General features: G+C 43.7%; 1 protein-coding gene and 1 long non-coding RNA gene across 3 annotated transcripts in view; one reads left to right on the top strand and one right to left on the bottom strand.

The window, feature by feature from the left end:
• Positions 1–24,482, top strand: part of LOC129382249 (uncharacterized) — a 29,326-nt gene that overhangs the window by 1,504 nt on the left and 3,340 nt on the right. Inside the window, exons 2-3 of one of the 2 annotated variants that reach the window (XR_008610350.1) lie at positions 23,746–23,846; positions 24,368–24,475. This is a non-coding gene — a long non-coding RNA (uncharacterized lncRNA). Of the gene's footprint in view, positions 1–23,745; positions 23,847–24,367; positions 24,476–24,482 lie in introns of those variants that run through there. The other variant, XR_008610351.1, reaches the window with a different exon arrangement.
• Positions 1,790–24,482, bottom strand: part of LOC126521308 (PAX3- and PAX7-binding protein 1) — a 41,802-nt gene continuing 19,109 nt past the window's right edge. Inside the window, exons 11-19 of the mRNA XM_050169970.3 lie at positions 18,950–19,083; positions 17,571–17,770; positions 12,614–12,743; positions 9,704–9,822; positions 7,273–7,349; positions 7,146–7,212; positions 5,549–5,695; positions 3,009–3,151; positions 1,790–1,925 (exon numbers count right to left, since the gene is read on the bottom strand). Of these exons, the coding sequence (XP_050025927.1) occupies positions 1,865–1,925; positions 3,009–3,151; positions 5,549–5,695; positions 7,146–7,212; positions 7,273–7,349; positions 9,704–9,822; positions 12,614–12,743; positions 17,571–17,770; positions 18,950–19,083 (1,078 nt within the window). The 3' untranslated portion in view covers positions 1,790–1,864. The remainder of the gene's footprint in view (positions 1,926–3,008; positions 3,152–5,548; positions 5,696–7,145; positions 7,213–7,272; positions 7,350–9,703; positions 9,823–12,613; positions 12,744–17,570; positions 17,771–18,949; positions 19,084–24,482) is intronic.

Below are 24,482 nucleotides of genomic sequence, written 5' to 3'. Positions count from 1 at the left end.
AAACACATTTATTGTCTTGATCGGTGGTCGTCGTGACGAAAAGTACGCACACATTTTTTATAGATTCGCGTTCATTCGTGTTATATATTCGTGCTTTCATTTCGCGATATATTGAGGGAAAGAATTTGTGACCGAAATCATCGCACCGATTGGCAGTGGGCGAATGCCGTCAGCGCCTTCGCACAGGAAGGCGCAGTATGGGAACGCCGGAATCTCTTTTCTCTATGTTTGCTCTGTGACGATGGCATGATATGAGCACCATCGGAGCCAGCTGTGGAAGAAGACGACGAAGGCGCGAGCAGTGGAGGGCAGCGGCACGAGCGCGAGGCAGTATGGGAACACTGGCATGATGCGCGGCGACGGGGCCAGTCATAGGCCAGTTACGGAAGACGAACTCGCGAAAAGTGGCACAAGCGTGGTTGCGCTGAGCCAGCTGTGGTAGAAGACGACGACGAGCGCGTGAGCGGTGGCACGAGCGCATTTGCGCGGTTACGCCGAGGGACGCTGACGCTCAACCCAGGAACGAGCGCTGCTGCGCTCTAAAAGAAGGCCTGCTCTTCAGCCACCTAATGAAAAAAAAAAAAAGAAAGAAAGGCGGTTCACCCCACCCTTCACAGATGATTGGCGACCTTAATGTTATTAGCAATTGATCTGATGGTTAGTGCGAAATCGTTGGTGATAAGTCTTATATGATGGTAACTATGAAAAGCCACCCGTACCTTGCAACACATACACACCGACCCAAGTTGTTTGAGAGTTCTTTATTTGCATAATAATAAGGTTACAAATGGGGATTATACATACATACAGAGGCATTAAAGATGCTCATTCAAGGAGCTGAGGCTGCAGTAGGCGCATGAAAATGCACACCGCACGTGACCAGCTAGAGGTTTCACACCAAAAATAGTACTGGTTGATCATGAGAGCAATAAACTAATGTACATGTGGCCATTACACAACTAGTGCATGCCTTTAACATCAACGGCCTATCATGAGTACACATCGGTTTCGAGCTGCCACCCAAGGATATGACGGAGAGACGAAGCGAACACAGGCCAGCTGCGACGCCTTTGCTAACTCCAGAAAATCAACATATCACCGCACATACGCGAGAGATGTGAAAAGGAATACCACCAGAGAAAGATGAACTGAAAAGGCACTGCAATTTGTGGGGCAGAACAAAAGGGCAGAGCATCTACAACTTGCGCGGAACACAATGCAGATAGCATTTACACATGAGTGCGGCACACTGTTCACAGCACTGGGAACAAGCCTTCACAGGACAAACACACACAGACACAAAAGAACACTTTAAATGGTTCACCACCACACGTATCGCACCACCTCGCAAGGCGGAGCGGTGCGTCAGAACCTTAAAAAATAACACTAGAAGTAATGCAATCCAAAGGTGACCGTCGCCAGTTGACTGAGCGAGGTAAAAGTCTTCAAGTGCCCGTGTTGCAATCCGTGAAGCCCCCATGAAGATGGCAGCGAGCGCTCGTCGCCTCTTTTTGCTGTCCGCTAGCCAGAGAACTTCCAGAGAACAGCCAGACCTAAATCGTCCTGGCTGTTTCTGGCAGCCCGCAGGTAGCCAGAAACGTCCAGCCCGAGTAAAACGAACATGCGGCGGAAGTGCATTGTGCGGTGGGCAGAGCAATCCGAGAAAGACGAAGGCGTTCTGGCTGGCTCTGGCAGCCCGCAGGTAGCCAGAAGTGGAAAATCGAAAAGGCCCATTGTCTACTAAATGAAAATTGAGAAAATTATGACGAGGGAAAAAGGATGACAAAGATACACAAGTATGACACTCCTACACTGCCACAAGAATGTTGCAATGCAAAAGTGCCTCTTTTATTTCCAACATGTCTTATGATTTGGCCTTGTCTGTCAGTGAGGCCAGAAGCTTTCCAACTTCTTCCAGCGCGTCTCTGAGAAAAGGAAATAAAAACATTTGTGGATTAATCATGCGGCACCATCTTGCAAGGAGCTACGTCACTGGCACAACCTTCCCTTCAAGAAAAGGAGTAAATTTCTTTGCACCAAAAGCCTGGCCACCTCCATCTTCCCATGGCCATGCAAGCTGAATGGGTAGGCATGCAAATTTTCTGATAAATATTGCACGTCTCTCATTATTCAGGTGCCAAAGCTTTTAAAGATTAACAGCTTTTTTTCTTACAATGGCCAAACAAAAGACTTTCTTAGTCCTCATCATCAGCAGCAGCAGAAGCCTATTTTGTGTCTACTGCAAGAAGATGGCCTCTCCCTGCAATCTCCAACTCCTGTCCAGTACCAACCAATTCCAACTAGCACCTGCGGATTTCTTAATTTCATCACCCCACCTAGTCTTCTGCCGTCCTCGACTGCGCTTCCCTTCTTTTGGCACCCATTCTGTAACCCTAATGATCCACTTACCTGTCTCTGTTAGCAGTGAAAGGGGAGGGGAAATTGTGCACTCATTCTGTATAATATTTATGTTTTGATTATAAGCAGGATCTTACAATAAACTGGAATTTTCAAAACCAAGGAAAAAGTGAAAATAGCTGCTTCTGCCATTGTCACAACATATTGGGAATACGACAGTGGCATTACCACAAAGCTTAAACAGTTAAGCTGCATGCAAGCAGATTTCATGAGCAAGAACACCAGTCTTCCTTTCCTGTACTTTTCATTTCCTCGCTGCTTTCATATAGTGCCTTTCTTGGAGGCGATTATCAGCCCTTCAAAATACTTTGGTTGTGTTCACATGGTACTAGTTAATTGTTATGCATATCACGAACAGTCGTGTAGGACACTCCATTTACTGGTTGGCTGGTTCATTGATGAGATTTTCGTTCACCAGGGATACAGGAGAGAAAGTGAATATCATCATTTATTATATTACAATAATTATTTCAGTGCACTACTGAACAAGAAATACTGGTATGCAAGAAATGGTAGTTTGTAAAATCTCACACATAAATTGGCACCTTACAGTTGCACCAAACACTTCGTAGTTCAAGAGCATGTATCACCTGGCATGCATATCCGGTCCCAAAGCAGAGGAAGCACAGAGGCCCTCCAGGTGCTGCCGGTAGAGTCGCAGAAAGCGTGTCAACAACTCCAGCTGTGGAAGTGGGCTCCCTCGCAGCCATGCTGTTGGCAACGTTGACACCAGCTGCATAGAAAAGTCAGAGCCAATGGATGCATTACAAATGCTGCCAAGGCCTTCGTGCTCAACCATGGATGAAAGAAGGGAACTAGGGGGGAGCACAACATCATGAAACCAGTGTTAGCAAGCCAACACTCCGTGAAGTCATCCCCTTCGCCTTTTCTCTCTCCCATGCACCCAAAATTCAAACCAACATGTGAATGCTATGTCATGGGTGAGCTCAACTTCTAACAGTATGTTTTGTTCCCAGTAGATTTTAAACGAAGCGTACTTCCTCAGGTACTCTGCCAAATGCACTGTGCACATTTTCTACCGAAATGCTTGCACAACTACTGTTGTTCCATGCAATACATTTATCTTTGTAGCCACATGCTGCTATCACACCTGCTGTCTTGTCAGAAGAGTGCACGCTGAGCGCGACGGTGGGAGTACTAACTTACCACAACATGATCATGTGCTGGGCCGACTTTCTTTTTACTTCATTTTTATCATGTAATGCTCCTTCCTAGCTTTCTTTTCTTTTTTCTCCCTCGCCATGTGCACAACTCACTCTTTTCCATACTGGTATAGATTACACACAATGGCTGTCTAAACCTGCCTTATGATTGTGTCTATTCTGCACAAATGCACAGTGTAGCGTTTCTGCATCAAACATGCACACAAAATCAGGCAGCTTTATCCTCACTGCCTTTATGAAAAATAATGATATCCACCAGTTTTGAAAGAAAGTAAAATGACCTTAGTCATGACCTGTCTAAGAGCAACAGAGTAAAGACTGACTTACTGCCAAGTGTTTCTTCTGCACAAAATGAGCAACTTGCTTCCAAACTTGCTGAAGTTTTAACTTCACAAATGTTTCTCTTTATTCCCACCTCCACCCACTCCCAATGGGAGGCCACACTGCTCAGCTCGGCAGCCAAGGCTGCAGAAGCCCTGGTCTAATGGCCTCTCATGCTGGGACAAAATGCACTTCAAATTATTTCGATTTTAATAAAGTTGATTGAAAGTGCTATTGAACACATGTTGTTGAACACATTATTTAACAAACTTGGAAACAAAGCACTCACATGGCAAAGTTGTGGCCATAATTGGAATGCTACAAAGCAAGGTAGTCATAATTGTGATAACAAAACAAGAGAACTTGTGATGGCACAACTGACAAACAGGCCAACATAGATGTGAATGAACAATATGCTTGAATGCATCAAGAGATATATATGTATACTATATACACCAGTACGCGATATTGCATATACTATAGGGTATACTTCATTCTCAAGTAATACCCAATTGTTGCTCTTTGCACCACAAGCAGCCTTTTTTAAAGATTAGGGTAACAACTATGCTTTATTAGAATTAGAATTAGTTGTCAACAGACAGAGTTAAACAGAGAAAGTGTCAGTATCTGCAAATTGGGATAAGAAAAATGCACGTCAGCTGCTGTCAAAGGTGCACACAACAGTTCAGAGTGATAGATTGCTGCTGCCTGAGGAAGCATTCTGCCATATCTGCCAGAGGAAGCATTCCCGCCCTTGTGACACTGTACAAAGCTTAACCCTCTGAGTATCACCACCGTACACTTATGGCAGCAGAAACAAGTCTGAAATGGCCAAAGAGGTACATGTACAGCAGCAAGACGCACCTTTTTGGAATGAAATGCCGCCCGACACATCCCCGAGGTGCTGCTACCAAAAAAAATTTTACTGTACTGCCACCTCATGGCTTCTTCCAGAACCAATTTTTCCCTTCACACCATAGCAGCTATCCTCAGTGGCGCCCTAGAGCTATGTGTGTTCCACCTTATTCACTGCTGCATGCACATGCCAGTGCGTACACACTTTAGATTTGGTACCCTTGGACATGCTATTTCAGGTTATGGTTGTAGCAAAAATTGATATGATAGGTTATGATTGTTGCTAGAAACAGGCTGTCGCGAAGGAAAGATACTGCTGCACAAGTCTCTTTTTGCAAGAGGAGCAAGAACTGATTGTATCCCATTTAGCAATCCAAAAAACGATTACTGAAAGTTTCTCACTTGCTGGGTTTCTTCTGATGGGCACACAAACACTGACTTTACTTGTGAGTGCCAACCTGGCATGTCTCATTTTCACTATGGCCGCACGTGCAGGTTGTTTCAAAGCTACTTCAAAAATGAAAATAAGCTGTATGAATTTTGGTATACACAAAAGGAAATGTACTTAACCATTGGACCCTTATATAATGAAGAATATATACCACACAATCTCTTTGTCACTTTGATTTCACTCAAAATGTTGGTCTACAAAAAAAAAAAAAAAAAAAAAAAAAAGAAAAGAGAAATCGACCCCATGAGGATGCATGTCAAAAAGGAAAAAAAAAAATTGTCTTTCAAATGGTTAAGGATGGACCAGGCCGGGCACTCACGCGGGTGCATTTTTCAACTGTGTCCCTTTGAGAGAGGCCGGCCTGCAGGGCCACAATCAGGTAACGGTTCAGCAGGCTGCACAAGGACAGCTCTTTGAGTGGCTCCTCAGCCAGCAGGCCTTGCCAGCTGAGGACATTCTTCATAAGCTGAAACATATGAGAAAGATTGACTTTCAACGTCCCAAGGCAACATTCAGGCTATGGAAGATGTCGCAACTGAAGGCTCAGGATTAACTCTGAGAACCGGGGGTTCTTTCATGTGCCCCCAATGCAGAGCACACAAGTATTTCTTAATTCAACCTCCAATTGCAATCTGGCTGCAAAGGTAAGGAATCGAATCTATGATCTCACGAACCAGTATCAGAACACCATAGCCACCAAATCACAGCAGCATACACTAAATTAAGACCACCTTGCTTCCGTCTACGGTATAGAGTGCACTCTGTTTGTGCTAGGATATTCAAATTATAACTATACACATTTGATGTAATAGTTCTGCGGAAACTAGCAAGGTGGAGAGAAGTAATTAATAAAGGGAAAATGAGACATCCACCCAAATGTAGCTAAGTGCCACAAAAGAAACCCATACGAGTTCCTCAATAAAGAAAAGCTTCACAGTTGAAGAAAAATTCGTCCTGGTCCAGGACTTGAACACCGGACCACCACCTTTCCGGTGCAGCCACTCTACCGTCTGAGCTAACCACGCGGCTAGCAGATGGCAGGTGAAGTCGTATTTATCACCAACTCAGAAGCAAAGGCAAAAAGAGTTTGACATAATAGTTCTGCGGAAACCCACAAGGTGTAGACAAGTAATTAATAAAGGGAAAATTGGTTTCCCTTCTAGTTATGTTTGGGTAGATGTCTCATTTTTCCTTTATTATTAACTATACACATTGTATATAGGGTGTTTCTCTATCATATATATATCTATGTAGTACACTAAAGTTCATTGCTTTAACCAGTTATCATCAAAGGTATCATTACAAATGGACTGCACTGTATTTGATTGCAACAATTGGTCAATAGTACAGCAAGTTCTTAACATAGCAACCTTTAAACTGTGTTTCCTAATTCACAGTGTTACGCCACGTCTGTCAAATGCAGAAGTCATGCTCTCTTGTATGTCACCGATTGAACATAGTATTTGAGTGGCATTGTGTGCAACCACAAAAGAAATGGCTGTACGGTCATGCAATAATTTTCAAGGTAGTAGTATCTATGAAAACTAAAACAGAGTAGGCGTCAATATTGTTGACAGCTTCTCGTGCCATGACAACCACAGCATACATCAAAGGAACTTGTTATAAACCAAGAGAGAGAGAGAGAGAGAGATGTAAAGGAGAGAAAGACAGGAAGGTTAACCAGAATTAAAGCCTCCGGTTTGCTACCCTGTAGTAGGGGAACCAAGAGTGTCACAGCAGCTCAGTACGGGAGCTCTACTGTAAAAACAGCTGTCCAGGTCTTTGTCCTCGTTTCACCCTACAAGTATTTTAAAAGTTTAAAAGCACCAGAGTACGTGCAAACATGCTCTGTTTTCAAGTGCTGCAAAACTCGCAATAACCTGCCTGTTTGCTTGCTTTTTGCTGCCAATACGCACCTTAAGGCAGGACCAAAACTGCCGGTGAAAGAAGGCCGCAGGTGCTCCTGACCTGTTCTCTAGGACCCTGCAAAGGTGACAGAGCGTGTGTGGTCACAATGAAAACAAGACTTGCAGGGTCACTCACTCTTTGGGATAGAGGGGAATGTAGACATCTTCATCCAAAGCTCGACTAATACGTGCTGCCACCTTGGCCAAGAAGTTCTGCAAGTTCAATAAGGTAATACATGTTCTTGAAGGTCAACTACAACTAAATTTCACTTTGGCTAAATTGGTAATAAATGAGTAGTATATACTACAGAAGCAATTTTGGCAAAGCTGCAGGGCTGGCAAGTGTTAAATTTTCTTAACAGCAGCACTTGAATAGTGCCTGAGCAGACAACGCATGTGACTGGTGCTTAGCGGCTACGACACAAGTCCCAGCACCATTGCCTCCGAGATATTTCAGCGTGCTTTGGGAAGCTGCAAGCACTGCCTAACCTCAGATGCCATGCTGATGAGCCATGAGGTCTATGTCATCCGTCACTTTCAACAAGCAATAATCGTGGTATTTTTCATTTTCGGTATTAAAAGTGCCTACTTTACGAGCATTTTTCAATGCATCCACTCATTTTAAAAAAATAAGAATTGCATGGTGGTTGTTCTGTATCTAATTTTTGAGTCTAGGCTTTTTATGTAGCCCAAAATTTCATTGCAGTTTGCTTTTTAAGAGTCGTGACAAACAAATGAAATTATGTACCTTTGCTTATCTCTATATCTTACAATAGAGTTGGTCATATTTTCTAAATTAAGCAAATAAACAACCACACAACAAGACACGTCACTTTAGACGTAAGGGTGCTACTGACTGGCAGCTTGCAGTTTGACTTGTAGCTGTTATGTCTGATATCTGGTCAGTGGAGTGAATGGCAATTTGATCCAACCATGTGGGAACCGCTCAAACTGACTTACTCATACATCTCAAATGCTAAAAGGAACAACAAACTGCAGCAGTGGCAGCCAAATGAGACTGGTGAGGGGCAAGCCTTTTAGTTTGTGCCGTCATATAGTTTGTGCCGTCTCATGGAGCGATGCAGAAATAAGCAGGGGCAAAACACAAAAGTAACATCTATAAGCACTCCTTTCACAATTACGTCTTTCATTAGCACTTCTTCGAGCCCTTGGCTGTCATTGGTGGTGCAAAGTGTTCCATTGCATTATAGCTGTAAAAATGTGTTTTACTAATGGTGTGAGACTATTTGAAATTTTAAAGACAAATCAAATAGTTCAGAATATTCAATTCATATTTGACATGAGAATTCGTTATTCAGAAGTGTCAAATATTCGCTTCTGTTCAGAAATAAAAGAGATAAGCCTCAGAAGAGAAAGGTGGATGCAAGCAGGCCCTTTTACAAATGACTCTGCTCCAGAAGAGCCTCAGTTGCTGCACAGAGGCACCAGTTTCTGAGTAAGCGCATGAGGCAGATAACTTATATTGAAGAACCTCTAGTCATTCAATAAAAATGCCTGGCTTTTAAGGCAGTGTAAGAATTCACTGTCTCGATTTAGACTGTGGAAATTAGTTTGCAAGAGGCTCCTCCTACAAGCAGTGGTCCTCCACTCCGCAATGCACAAAGGCGCTACAGTAGGGTTTGTCGACTCTCTGACACGGCACAGAGAAGGCACAGGAAACAGAATGCCAGCAAACCGGGTTTATTAACCCAAGGTACAACACAGTGTGACAGTCAAGGCATTTACAGGCAAAGGTTCACCACAAAACTGATCAACTACATGCACCCGCTGTGCTAGGGCTGTATTGTCCCTGCATTGCAACTCAGGGTCGAAAAGGAGGCTGCCTCTTGGGAGGCCAATAAGGGCACATCCCGGTGACATGTGCTTGCCTAGTGACTTGACGCCAGGAAGGAAAATCGCAGTTTGGGCAGGAAATCAGCTCTGGTGCACTAGCCATGTCCACCATGTTGCCACTGAAGCAGCAGTACCCGTAGATAAAGGTAAGCACGAGCTGAGGGATGAGGCGCAGGAAGGCACCTCGATCCCCATAAGGCAAAGCAAATTATTTTCCAGTCTCACTATATTTGCATCCCTTCAGATCAATGTGCAGGACTGTTGTGTTGAACTAATCTCCAACAAATGCAACACAGGTGCATCTTTTGAGGTGCCATACCTTTCTTCCATTACTGTTATGTGATGGTGTTCCAAATAACTAAAAGCAATTGTTTGTCACAAGCTTCTCATTTGAACGAACGTCCATTTGTGAACGGCATTACACGAACTCTCTTTCTTTCTTTTCTTTAGCCAAATGTAAACCACTACACAAGCTTCATATTTCTTTTTGTTTGGAAATGATAAAATATTTGGTATTCAATTTAATATTTGTAAGTATTCTTTCTATTAGTATTAAAATTCAAATTCGGAAACTTTAATATTGAACACCACTGCTTTTAAGTTCACAAATGTCATGAGGGTAGCCCATACATCTGCACAAAGGTGGCAAACACAGTGAGAAATGAGTACACGCTTGCATGCACACAGAAACTGCAACAGAAGGTAAGGCAAACCTGTAGGTGCCGACTTTGGGCGTTGACCGTTGGGTAATCCTCAACCAGCTTCTTGGCTGTCCGCACCAGGTTCAGTGTCTGGGTGCTGGACATGGGGTCCCAGACCTTCTCTGCCAGTGCTGTATACAACATATATTCATGACTTTCATGCTTCACCACTTTAGAAAAGACAGCAGTGACATGCAATCTGCAGTAAAAACTGCACACATGCCTCCATTATACTGTGACCAACATTACAAAACAAATCAAGTAATCCTACTTGTTCTTTCAAGCACGAAACATGCCTTAGGATGAAAGATGAGAACAGTTCTGTATGTATTAAAGTGCAACATGAGACAACAAAGTGACAGCCACAGGACACACACTGTGTTGTCACCATGCTATCACTCTTTTCCCATGTCTATACTCGTCTTGCCTCTTGTAGCACTTACAAATATACATCTTCCCATCTTGCAGCAGCTGTCATTTCTTGTCATTACAATCGACTCTCATTGCAACGGACCCTGATAATCCAACAAAAAACATCTGTTGTATCCGAAGTCCGTAATATGCGAAACGCCTCACTTCCAAAGTAAAAAAAAAAAAGAAGGTGCAGTTTCGCCCAAAAGGTGAAGCATTGCTTGCGATAGCAAATTAAGCAACATAAGCACAGCAACAGCAGCGAGCGAATTGACCTTCATGCTGTCTCTCGCTTCAACGTGAACTAAACGTCGAAAACATAGCACATACGAAGCTACCGGCACTGGGCGCACTTTGTCCACATCACAGGCATTGAAGATGAGGGCCACGTGGGCGCACACTTTGTTACTTTCTCTGCTTAAAGGGCCCCTCACCAGGCCCCCAAGCAAATTTGGGTTATACGCTGGAAGTTGTTACGTGTCCTCTAGGGAGCATTCTGCAGCAAAAATTTTTCAAGGTGTCTCATTAATAGCCGAGATAGAAATATTTCAGTGCTGCGAACCCATGATTTCAGCAGGCAGGCTCCACTGCATAGCGAGACTCCCTCTCCGCTCGCCCCGTCTAGCCTTCGCAAGCGAAATTCTTTTCCCTGCGTTCTCCCATGCTGGACCTCGAGGATTGTGCGAAACCTATGTCATGGGCGCCGCCTTCACCTTTTTCTTCTTCTCGTATTTTCTTTCCCCTGGCACTATGCATTTCCGCTGACGGCATCGCGCGCGAGCTGTTGTCTCGTTTGCACAGTGCACGATTTTGCGCGGCGTGCACAAGGAACCATGACTAGTGGTATAATTCAGTGCTACACGAATACTGAGGCAAAACATACGGATCGCAGAGCATGATCACGTGGCAAGATGGCATAATTTCGGTACCTACACACGTGACCGCATGACCGTGCAAACTTTGTTCACATCGCAGATTGCTTTCAAGATATGGTGTCAGCACGGGTGCGCACTTTGTCCACATCGCAGATCACTTTCAAGATATGGCGGCCATGCCATAAGTATAGCAGCCGCCAGAGTAGAACCAGCCCTCTCTCTCTTGCCTCGTGCATGCGATGCTGAGCCGCGATCATCGGCTGACCATCACAAGTCAGTTGTCAGCCAGTGTAAACATGGCAAAAGTACGTTTTATACACCCGATTTTGAAAAAAAATTGCCGCTAATTTCGTCCGCTGTAGCCGATAGTCCGTTGTAGCGTGGTCCGTTAAAAGCGAACTTCATTGCATTAATAAAACAGGTAGAAGAAACTGAGGCTGAAATATGGTCCATTATATCCAAAAGTCTGTGGTATGTGGGTCTGTTGTAACGAGCTAGACTGTATGATAATTTTTTTTTTTACAGATATTTGCCTGAAAAGTCAGCTTCCCAGAAAGTGACAGCTCCCAAAAGTTTAAGAGCTCTGTAAAGGTGAATGAGACTAACTTGAGAGACATTCCAAAAGAACACACAATCCGTGATCAGCAATGATCTGAGATTAGTCAAAAAGACTGTAGGAGCCTAAGTATGGAACAAGCTCAGCACAAGCATTACGTAGAATGGAAACGTAGCTGTTATAAATTTTCTCACTTGCTGTTTGTTTCTTGTCTCTCGATTGTATACAGTCTTATGTCACATGTACAGCAACTAAACAAGAGCCAATCAGACAGGTTGTCTTTCCATCAGATTGGTTGCCTTTCCACAGATATGCTCACTTGTCACTAAAAAAGTCACAGTTTCACCTGAAAGGTGAAGCATCGATTGTGATAGCAAATTAGGAGACAGCCATAAGAAGTAAGGATAGTATGTTTATCGGCCGCATTAACTTGCAAACATTCGCTTGCCAACTAAATTAAAAGCATGGTGTCAGCGTGCACAGCAAACATGACCATTCAATGGCATCACATTCATGAGCAAACATGAGCATCACATTCAATGAACTGCAGACACTCGCTGTCAAAATGCTGGCATGAGGAAACGCGGCAGCAGCAGCGAGCGAAGTGATCTTCATGCTGTCTATTACTTCATCACAAAGTGAGCGCCGAGAACACACAACACACACAAAGCTACTAGCCGCCGACGCAACTAGACTCTGCCCAATTTCAGATTGCTCTCAAGACACGGCCGTGCGACTGTGCACAATGCCACATGCGCAGTTGCAGCCGGAGTACAATGCCGCCCCCCTCCCTCCCCAGGTGCCTCGCAATGTTGGGTGCCTCGCGCGCCACAGAAGATGGCGCACTTCCTCCCCGCTTCTGTTTGTTTCGCACAGGTGAAATTGAGCCGCGATCATCGTCTCCCTTCGCAAGCTTTCGCTCGCACATACAGCGTGGGGCAAGTGGTGATGGTGTTACTGCCTTTGGACTTTATACAGAACGTCACAGTGACGGCGATGTCGACAGCCGCAATGCATTTGGAGTGTCCATATGATTGCTATCGTAAAAATAGTTGCTTCACAAGGAGAGAACTGACAGACCTGCCATTTTTGGCAGAAGAACACGCTCCACAACGCGAGGCAGCAGGCACAGGTCAGGGTCATCTGGAGTGTCCTCGCCGTAGAACAGGAGTGCTTCGTACCATCCACAGCCTTCTGGGCTCTCAGGCTTCTGCACGTGACATTGCCATAAGAATTGATGTATGTAGGAAGACAGGAATCACTACTTCAAAGACCAAATTTTTGCTAGGCAATCTTGGAAACTGCAAAGAAAAGCACAACTTGGTAGTAGCCATTGCAACACAGAAAGCATGGACGGTAATTATTCAATCAAATGGTACTGCTGGCAGTCAGCCCTTCATTCATAATTAATTATGGGGTTTTACGTGCCAAAACCACTTTCTGATTATGAGGCACGCCGTAGTGGGGGACTCCGGAAATTTCGACCACCTGGGGTTCTTTAACGTGCACCTAAATTGAAGTACACGGGTGTTTTCGCATTTCGCCCCCATCGAAACGCGGCCGCCGTGGCTGGGATTCGATCCCGCGACCTCGTGCTCAGCAGCCTAACACTATAGCCACTGAGCAACCACGGCGGGTAACTACATTCATAGGGCATCATCAGCTTCTGGATCAATCAGCTGCCATTTGTTCACCTGATAAAGCTGGCTCATCATGCTGGGACCTATAGCGCTCGCAATACAATATCAATCCAATACCATGAGCGCGTCTCAGGCAAAATCTGAAGCTTAAAATCTTGAGAGCAGACACAAAGCAGGCGTGGTAACACTCACGGCAGAGTCAAAAGTAAGAAACACAAAATGCATGTGGCAGTATGAGGTTGTTTTAGTAACATGTAATTCACTCGATGACACAATGAAGTACAACAGACCATTGACAAGCCAGAAAAAAAAAATTGTGGACAAGCGTACAACCAGCAATGTGCAGGTTCCCTTCTCACATAAAGCTCTGGCTAACCACTCCCTTTCGCAATATACACCACACGACCTCTACCTTTTATATGAGCAAAACCAAGATGATAACACATCTCCCATCTCACAATGTTTTCAGCACACGTGCTCCCTCTCTAAATTTAAGCATAATGTCTATTCAGCAGGGTAGAAACCTCGCTCTACCAAAATATTCTTCCCTTCTGCACTGAATAAATGAACAGTTTTCTCTAGCATCATAATATCATAATGTTAGTAAACTCTAAATGCTTTTCAGTAATTTTAAGGTAGTGAAGTAGTAAGGTAGCACACTCACCGAACTGGCTCACACTGAATCAAATGGAAATGCCACAGTGTTATAACAAGCTGGCAGCCAGAAAATTTGGCAAGCGGCACCTTGTCCATTCTTAAACCCAGATATTGCTTTCTTTATACTTTATTTATTGGGGCCATTCCTTGCCACACACCAGGCACTGAGTTCAAACATCCCCAATCTCTTTACATTCTTTACAATCTCTTTACAAACATCCCCTTGCTCTCGTTATTGTAACAGGTGTTTCCGCAAAGTATTTTGGCTACAAAAATGTTTCGGGAACTTTCGGTAGTTTACTATTCAGCCCAGCGTGTCTCAAAACAACATTTTAGGGCAACTTAGAGGAAAACTTTGACTATCATTAAATCGTGAGTGATGTAGTTTTACATTGAGAAGTTGGAGAGTTGGTTATGAGGGACACCATAGTGAATGGCTCTGGGTTAGTCATGATCATGGTGGAAGAATAGACAGGTGCCTCAATGACACCCAAAAACCAGTTCTTTTTATGTTCGTAGTTTCTGCCTCTCCCACTAAGGGTGCTACAGAATAGGGGGCACAATTTTTCAGAATGGAAGTGTGGAACTGTATGGCGCAATTGCTGCCAGTGCGTATAAAAACGAGGAAAAATTTCAACAGAACGAAAACATTGAATTTAAACAACCACAATCATAGTAATAAGCACTGTTCAGGTTGAATGCAAATTTGTTCAATTTCTCTGCTTAAAGGGCCCCTCACCAGGCCCCCGAGCAAATTTTGGTTATACGCTGGAAGTTGTTACGTGTCCTCTAGAGAGCATTCTGCCACAAAAATTTTTCAGGTTGGCTCATTAATAGCCAAGACAAAAATATTTCAGTGCCGCGAACCCATGATTTCAGCAGGCAGGCTCCACTGCATAGCAAGACTCCCTCTCCACTCGCCCTGTCTAGCCTTCGCAAGCGAAATTCTTTTCCCTGCCTTCTACCATGCCGGACCTCGAGGAGTGCATGACACATAAGTCACAGGCCGCGTCTTCACTTTATTTTTTTCCTCGCTTTCTTTCTTTCTTTTTTTTTTCAGCACTACGCATTTCTGCTGACGGCATCGCGTGCGAGCTGTTGTCTCGTTTGCGCAGCGCACGATTTTGCGTGCTGTACACACAAGGAAACATGACTAGTGGTCTAATTCAGTGCTACACGAATACTGAGGCATAACAAGAGGGTCGCAGAGCATGATCAGGCGCTGGAGCACGGTAGAAAATGGCATAGTTTCGGCACGTATGCATGTGACCGCACGACCGTGGGAACAAGCAGACGAAGCGGAAGTACATCTCTCTTGCTTCAGTGCAAAGCAAAAAACACGCAGACATTCCATTTGTGTGTTTTATTATTTCTCTAAACTTCAATTCGTCAATTCAAGTAACAGATCACACAAATAAGAGATGGTGTCTTGAATAATTCTCGAAGTCACGTGTCACCATAAGCGACGTCACACTGCAGACTCGATTACCTAGGCGCAGGGACGCGATTATGTTATCCTCTGGCTTGGAGAGCGGCGGCCACGAGAAGGAGAAACGGCATTCGGTTTGAAATTTTAGATCTTTCCGCGGCGCATAGCGATGTAATACTTTGCAGACACAATCATTATCACACAATGTATGCTCTGCACTTGTCAGCTCAAAATGGCCAGACCTGGTGAGGGGCCCTTTAGGTGATTACTGGAGAGCCCCAAATAAATAACTTCAAGGGGTACTAGGCCACGGTTTGAAACTTTTGCTATACGGATTGCTTCACGGTCGCATGCGGGATGAAGCACAGAAAGGCAGCTTCCGAGCAATTCATGGTCATGCTCGAAAATTAGCTCTTTGAATTTCATTTCTTATTCTTATTGACATAGAACTTACGCTTTTTTTTTACTGATAAACTTCTTGCAAAGCTGAAGAGTAACAGAGAACATACAGATCAACCACCATGGTATATGCTTGAATTAATAAATTGCACGGATTGTTCAAAATTCATGCACTAGAGGAATAAAAGAACAAGTTAAGCACACAAAGCGAGGAACCACGGCTTGCCGAGTGTAGCAATATTCGCAGTTATTAGCACGCATGCTAACCGCACACTGCTGCTAACCGCATAAATTACTTTTATTATTGGTTGTTCTAATCTAAAGTATCTTAAGGTTACCCTATTCTAATTTGTTATTTACGCAAAGTAGTGCCCACCTAGTCTATTGAATGTTAACATTGGGGCATTGGGATAGCTGGGGCAAAAATGAAGAAAATGCAAGTACATGACTGTACAGACATTTCCTAATTGGAAATAAATGTCTGCATGATGCACACGATAGCAAGAATAACGCTAGAACGATTGTTCATGACCAAAATAATGCGTAAAAAGGAGCTGCACTCCCAAATCAGAAAAATTGAAGGTTCCCGTACATACGATAGGAGGTTCCGAAAGCAAGTTTTGTCATTTATTTTCACACGAAAACATTATTGCAGAAAAAAAAAAAAAACACCGTGGCATTATAAACGATATGCCTTGCACTATTCTTCCGCATAGTCGCCACCAACATTGAGACATTTGTCTCGTAGCTTGCAATCAGATTGAAGAAACAACTGTGGTAAAACTCGGTGCCCTGCGATGTAAGGAATTGTCCCACAGCCTGATCCACTTCAGCATTGTTTTGGGAGTGACGTCCAGCGAGTGCGGCTCTCAATGCAAGGAGCAGGTGCCCATTCATGCCAGATAACAGCACCAACTTCCATTGGTAACCACATTGTTAGCACACATCTGTGTGCCATTGTGATTTGTACTCGAATAACCTCAGGCACGCTGGTCTGCAGCTACTCTTTCTTCCTTGGCGCTCTGCACGTGTGCCATTCCTCCTTCGGCAATGCTCCTTCCGTTGTTGAACCAGCAATGGGCATGGATTCTTATGGTGATTGTTTATTTCACCTGGTGTACCACCTCCTCTTTAAAAAAAAAGTTTGAAACTTACTTTTGGAACATCCCTTGTACAAACAAAAATGTGCTCACGGCACCAACTTCTCAGTACATCTCTATTACTACCAGCACGTTAATGCACAATCGAGACTACCGTGCAGCAATTTTCACCCGAGACATGACACAAGCACATCTCAACAAGCACAGGCAGAAAACTTGCTGAAAAACACCAACAAGGACAGTGTCCCAATGATGAATGAGCACAATGTAAATCAAGATCCAAGAGCGAGCTCGGTAGATAGTTTCTAGTTGCATATTCAATTTTTATTCGCAAATGACGCGGGAAACAGTAACACAGAATTGGCAAGAGCTAGCAGAGCCACAGAAAAAGTAACACTGCACATTATAAGCCCCTTTTTCAGTGAAATACGCAAGTGCAGGACCTCACGCCACTAGTAGACAGCAGAATATGATGACCCCAATACTGCAGCACTCCTGCCGGTGAAAGAAGGAAGTGTTAACATAGTTGTCATCAGTTCGCTCTGCAGACAGACAGCGCCGTTGAAACACCTGTCTATCCTTTCACTGTGATCTTAACCAAGTGAACGTCAATTAAAGCACACAATGGTTCTGCATTTCACCTCCTTCAAATTAAGGTCTCAGTGGCAAGAAATCAGAACCACAACCATGTGCTCAACAGCAGAATGGCATAGCTACAGAGCCACTGTGGCAAGTCTTCATTAAGTTCCTACCCCCTTTGTTCATCCCCGTCAACAACATCACAGCCTGCCTGGAAATACACACTGTCCTACCTCAATGGGATTCCAAGCAACCATCTGCAGTCGCACAAAGGGCACCAGCAGCTTGACCAAGCACAAGGGAATGTAGGCCTGCTCGTAAGATTCACCAAAGTCCTGCTTCCAGCGTTCAAACTTCTGCTTCAGGGAAGCCACGTTGCTGAAGTGCTCCGTCACATCTTCAAAGACGTGCCGCGCATCATCCAGGATAAGCTCTGAAATCCCATGCACACTAATCAGCTGCTTCAAGAAGACTGATAAGGCTAGCATTGTGCCATACTATGCTGCAGTTGGTTTCTGAGACAGCATTTTGTCAAGTTGGTGAACAGAACTGATATTTAATAACTATGCCAGTATGGCGACTGTGCTGGCCTGAGCTAACTGAGTTCATGCCAACAATAGACAAAGGCACAATGTTCTTGAACACCTCCCACTGGCAATATAGTGAAGCTGACCTCGGTTCCAGAAGTGCTGTGATAGATAACTCTGATCCCGCAGAAGGACTATGGCTGAGCAACATAATACAACTCCACCTTCGCACTGGTGCAGGGAGTGCACAGCGAACATAACACACTGCAATTATGCAGCTAAATAAGTGAACATATGCAAAAAATTTATACACAAAATGACAGTGCATGGTGGCCACGTTTATATCATCCCACTGTCCTCTGTTCATTCTACAACTTGGCATTCCACTCATTGCATACTTCGCCAAGTAGCTCAACTGAAGCTTATAAGAAATTGATCATAATTTACAAACACACAAAGGGTCCATGTAAATGTTCTGTAGTTAAATAGTTCACTCATGAAAGGAAGGCTCTTTGACCCCCTCCAGGGGAAGGGGTAATGCAGTAAATTTCTGGTGAGAGAAAAAAACACAAAATAGACAAACACCACACAGTACAAGCTCTTCACTCAAGACAAATTTGTTCATTGGTATGACAAAATAAACAACTCCTGAGTATGCATGACAGCAAAAATGAGCTCTGTGACATAAGTTTCAAACTCAGAGGAGAAAACTTGCTTTGAAAAGAAGTTCATAATTGGCCCATCAAAATATTTTTGTTGTTGTTGTTTAGCGTAACCTACCCACTCCTTTCTAAATAAATATTAAAAATGTGAGCTCTCAGTCATGCAATGTGACCAATGCTCGACTCTTGCACACATCCTCCCTTTATTCAAGCTAATGCTTTTGCTTGAAGATGTCAGTTTCTTCCAAGATAGGATAAAAATGACACACCTGTGTGTGTCCCAAGTGGTATTGGTCGTTCGCTATTTTTTTTTTTTTTGTACATTGCAAAACAAAGATGAATGTTGACCAACTAGCCCACGTTACACTTGTTAAAAAAAAAAAAAAAAGTTTTGCAGTGATCAGAGCACAAACCAGCACTCACCTCGCTCCTTGTCAAAGGCCAGCCTGTCGGCATCAGGCTGCTCATCATCCGTGGACATGCCATCATGATGCGCCAAATTCCGCTGCTGTGCCAAGCCTTGCTGCTGAGCCTCACGGGCTTTGCGTCTGCGCACTCTGCAAAGTGCAGACCACGTTGCTCAGGCATTGCGACAAATGAAGACACAGACAAGACGAGTGCAATGAAACCTCATTAACATAAGGGAAGGTTTACATCGGGCAAACTGGGTGCTGTGTGAATGAATGTGCATGGGATCATCGGCTGATGAGCAAGAACAAAGAAGTGGCTAATTTGCCAGCCTCACATTGGGAACAGAGGAACTGTCTGTGCAAGCAACTCTTCAATATCGCTATACTGCTGATCCTTCCTGGGATCATTCGGTAGGACTTTTACATGTGCTTATGTGGCAGTATTTTCTATTGCCTGTCTGTGCCAGGATACTGCATTGGTACAGTTCACCTCCGTTAATTCAACCTGATGGTACCGACTAAACTGATCAAATTATCCAGCGGGTCGAATTGAACAACAAAAGAAAGAACTGTCAAGCAACATCACTGATTCATATGTGAGTATTTGTTCGATTCTAACACACCCTCAAATCAAATTCGCACCTGCTTTCTATGTGTTCGAAGTATAAAACTAACATAGAGCTAACATTAAAGCTCCTAAACAAAGTAGAAGTGTAACACACAGTTTATTTTTTAGCAAGCAAAATGGGCAGCGTTGCACAGTGGTAGCCGGTATTCTAATGTAAGTATCACCGAATGGCTTTGAAAAGTCAACGTTGCCACAGTATAGCCGTGTGATGCGGCAAAGCATACAAATGCGGTTTCTTGGTTCAATTTGCCTGGAATAAAAAAAAATTAAAAAGGCGCAAGTTAGAACTGGGTTAATACCGTAATCGGACATTGTGAGACACCATTACACATTGAAAATGTTCCTGGAGCAGGTAGAAAGTAGGCTTTTTCTATGGGAGATGATGTGTGTTTAATGCATTCATTGTCCACTAAGCTCCGCCAGGACCGACACTGCTAGTAAAGAGTTCACTACTGGGGTCACCACAGGGGTCAGGCATGTGCAAGCTGTCTGGTCAAGTTCAAATTATCTGGCAAAAGCCATCTTTAAGGTTGGAAGTTTGGGCCCATCGAAATGCATGGGCACCGGTCGGGAACTTCGGCCGGGAACGAATTAACTGAAAAATCAAATTACTGGAGTCGAATTAATGAAAGTCCACTGCATATCTAATATGCTGTGAAGTAGTTATTAAACTCGGGTGGTAGATTGCACTTGTCCCGTCTACGCTAACATATCCGAATTGCCTAATCTGGTCATGTACGCTGACGATACGAATATATTTTTTTCATTCCCCTCCTTGTCCCAAATGGAGGCTACAGCAAATGCATATTTAAGAAAGCTACATAACTGGTTATTGACCAATAGGCTAAGCCTTAATTTATCAAAGACAAACTACATTATTTTTCATCCAATTAATACAGTAGAAAGTATCACTCTGAAAGGTTGTCTACGAGCATACTGAATTAAAGCGTGTTTCAAACCAGAAATTTCTTGGTGTTTGGTTCAATGAGAATCTTACTTGCAATATTCACGCCAACACATTAATGTCTGATCCAAGTAAAACAGTCGGTTGTTTGTATAGGATATCTCATTTGTTGCCCCCCTGGTTAAAGATATCCATGCATTACGCACTCCTGTACTCAAGGTTATCATACTGTATTCTTGGTTGGGGAACTACAACGTCCAACCTTAAACTAATTTCAATTCAGAAACGCACTTTGCGTGCTATTGAGGGGTTTCATGGCAGACATTCAGATTTACCTACATCACAGCTACAGTAAAACCTCGTTATTCAGCCCCCGTTAATTCGGAAATTCGTTTAATTCGGACGCGCCGTCTGGTCCCGTCAAACATGTACATAACCCTAGGGCACGAAACTCCTATTAATTCGGACATATTTGGTCATACTTCGGTTAATTCGGGCAGTTCGTGGAGCTCAGAGGCACACGAGGCATATAGGATCGGGTGGCACTTGGCGGTGTTCAAATCGCACCGCCAGCGATGGCATCTCTGATTTACGTGCGCCGATCTCAACGGCCATGCTTGCATGTTCTGGAAGTGCCGAAAGGCCGGAAATAGGTCAAGGCTGCCATGTTTATTTTATTGCTACATAATAGACAAACCTACATATAAAAAAACATGGTGACAATGACGTACTTCTGGCTTTGCAGTCGCTTTTGGCGCTTGGCACTACCTCTGCATCGCTATGGTTATCGGCATGGTAGTTATTGGTCTATGCTAGCAGCCCTAATCTATACATACATGTTTTTTTCTTTGTACACACGTATTGCTGTCTGCCATTTCCGACTTTGTCTTTTGCTTGTGCAGTTGTGTGGTTATGGAGTTGTGCAGTTTTTTTTCGTTGTCGTTTTTATAGTGTTTATCGGTTTGCGTCAGGTGCGTGTGCGAGGATGGCAGAACTTTTTTTTATGTGTGTGTGTTAAATTTTGTTTGCGCTTTTCTTTTTTTCCGATTATACTTTGTTTTTTCTTGACATCGTGTGTGTACCAGTCACTTCGTTGCCACGCCTAGCTGCGCCGCGCAAGCCGCGCCACCACGTTCTCTCGTGCCCCACCGAAGCGGGCGAAGTATGAGGTGAAGGGTGAAGGATTTGGAGTGAAAGCATAAATATTGAAAGCAGTGAAGGCAGGTCATAATGAATAAATTCAACGTGAAGAGAAGTACGTTCAGCACATATGTGAAAAATGAAGCGGAGATTCTTCAGGCGTACGACAGCGACAAGTTCGCTGACAACAGGAAGAGACTGTGAACGGCAGCGCAACTGAAACTTGAAGAAGCACTGTTAAAGGGACACTAAAGAGAAAAATGATTTCTTCTACATCAGTAAAGTACCTTTCTACGACACCAAAAACACCACTCTTAATATGATAAGATGCTTGCCAAGCCAGAAAAAGCGCAAAAACGAAAGACGGGTGGCGACGTCTCCTTGAAGTTCCCGCACCTGCTTGCTGTGACGTCATGGATTTTGATGGCACCTTCTAGGGCCTATTTAATTATATAGCATTACAGACTGGCTACATGGTGTTCTATTGGAACCGAATATTAAACATGGCAAGTTTCGTGAACCTTTACTCAGCCAACGCGGCCCAAATCCCTGACGTCAGACTGATGTACCGGTATCGGGGTTTCGGCGCGAAATTCAAATACTGATACTTCGACCTTCATATTCTTATCTCATGATCAAACTATTATCTTGAAATGACTGCCTGCAGGGTTCTCAAACAAAGCTTTATTAGCCTAAACTGATTTATTGTTTCGCTTTAGTGTCCCTTTAAGATGGATTGCCGATTCGCGCTATGCACAGCTGACTGAGTGGCCCCCTTATCTGTGCGCAGGCCGAAAAGTAAGCGCTGAAGCTCAGCCTCGAAGACTTCAAGGCTTCGGAAGGCTGGATTGACCGATTCAAGAAAAGACACGGCCTGGTCTTCCGAAGCGTGTGCGGCGAGAAAGGGGCTGTGAATGAAGGCGTTGTCAAAGATTGGAGGGCCGGATTACCCGCACGCCTAGCCGATTATGATACGACATTTTTTACGCAGATCAGATGAGGCGGCCCTCTTCGACAAAGCCCTGCCGGATAAAACCATCACATTTAAGGGGGAGGGGACCCTTGCGTTGGCGGTAAACGAAGCAAGGACAGAATAACAGTTTTGCTGGCTGCCAACATGACTGGCACGGAGCGGCTACCGCCATTGATAATCGGCAAAACAGAAAAGCCGAGATGCTTCAAAAGCATAAAGAAACTTCCCATAGACTATCGCTCGAATCGCGTCGGGGCTGACTAACATGCTGCTGCTTTTTTTGCCGCCTAACACAATGGCATACAGAAGACAAGTGCTTGAGTGCATGTTGCTCTGTATGGAGGCAAAGAAAAAAATATGATGTAAGTCTGCTCAGTGCAGTGCACATGGTGGGGCATGTGTGGAGCAACTCGGCTCCCGCAGTAATTGCGAACTGCTTCCTGACACAGCGGCTTTGTCCGTGATGGTGATTCTTTGGAAGCCGAGGATGCGGATGTGGATACCAAAACGCCGAGGAAGATGACAGTCACTTCGACAGACTTCTGCCTCCGGACGTCCCGCTGGACGAATATACATCCACAATGATAGTGACGTTGCCTTTGCCGGTCGCCTCAATGACGACGAAATACTGGATGTACTAGGCGACGAAGAGCCCGACTCTGAGAGCGAAAATGCGCCTGTCATGGATGCGTGTGAAGTGCCGTGCTGCACTGCTGAAGAGGCCGATGATGCCCTTAATGTTTTGGAGGACATCTGTGTCAATTCTCCCGACAGTGTGCGCGGACTGTACCGCCTACAAGAACTCCGAAAAATTGTGCTTTCCGCGCAAATTTTTCGCGTGCAACAAGCAACAATAACCAGTTATTTCATGAAGTAAAGGTATGCTGATGTTTTAGGCATTTTTTGAGTTATTATTGTCGAAACCTCATGAATTCACAAATTCATTAAATCTCATTAATTCACTAATTAAACCTCATATATAAATAAATAAATAAATAAAATTCGACATTCAATTAAGTCGGACATTTTCTCCGGTCCCTTGAAATCTGAATTAACGGGGTTTTACTGTACTTCAGAAATGTGGCATCCTTAAAGTAAAGGAAGTACATGATTTCTGTCTACTTAAGTACATCCATCGTCATAAATTGTTCTTTTCTTGTCCAGATAATTCCAGAAGCCGATATGCTTTCCGGACGAAACATAAGCTTGTTCCAATCACACACACCAATTACGGCAAGCAAACACTCAGCTACCAAATTCCCACGGTAATAAATCAATTTCCTTTTGAAACTGAATATTACCTTTTACAAGAATGTTTTAAATCTACAATTAAAAAATACCTATTGGAACAAATGGAATGAGATATTTATTTAGTCAACAGACTTTGTATTTATTTGTATTTATTGTACTACCTCTGAGATGTTTTTTCTTTAACGCACATGTTGCAAGCTTTGTAATATTGTTACTGTGTTTTTCGACTGACATTCTTATGTTTGTAAAAAAATGATGTATCTTTATACCGCTTATACGATAAGTTGTGTTGCAATTTATTCTTTTCTAGTACAAATTTCATGCATGTTAACTTAATGCGTCATGCTTTTTACACAGCTTGAGAAATTTATTGTGAATTTGTGGTGAAGTGCTCCTGCACAATGCCAGCTGTTCTATGGGTGACCAGGACCTTGTCAGACTTTTGCCTTTTGTCTTGGCGCCCTCATTTCATTGAAAAGAAATAAACGTTCACTTTCACTTACATCTTTCTTGCATGGTGTGTGTTTTTATGCAGTTGATCTGGTTAACAGAAGTACACTAACTAGCCCACCAAGTTGTCCTTGTAAATGACTGGCAATAACAGCACATCACACCCTTGTGAAATGTGATCCAAAGAAAAAAAAGCCCAC

Source organism: Dermacentor andersoni, chromosome 6, assembly GCF_023375885.2.
Source record: "Dermacentor andersoni chromosome 6, qqDerAnde1_hic_scaffold, whole genome shotgun sequence".
NCBI classification, from domain to species: Eukaryota; Metazoa; Arthropoda; class Arachnida; order Ixodida; family Ixodidae; genus Dermacentor; species Dermacentor andersoni.
Note: the sequence above shows the minus strand (reverse complement) of the source record. Positions and strands in the feature narration are given on the sequence as shown.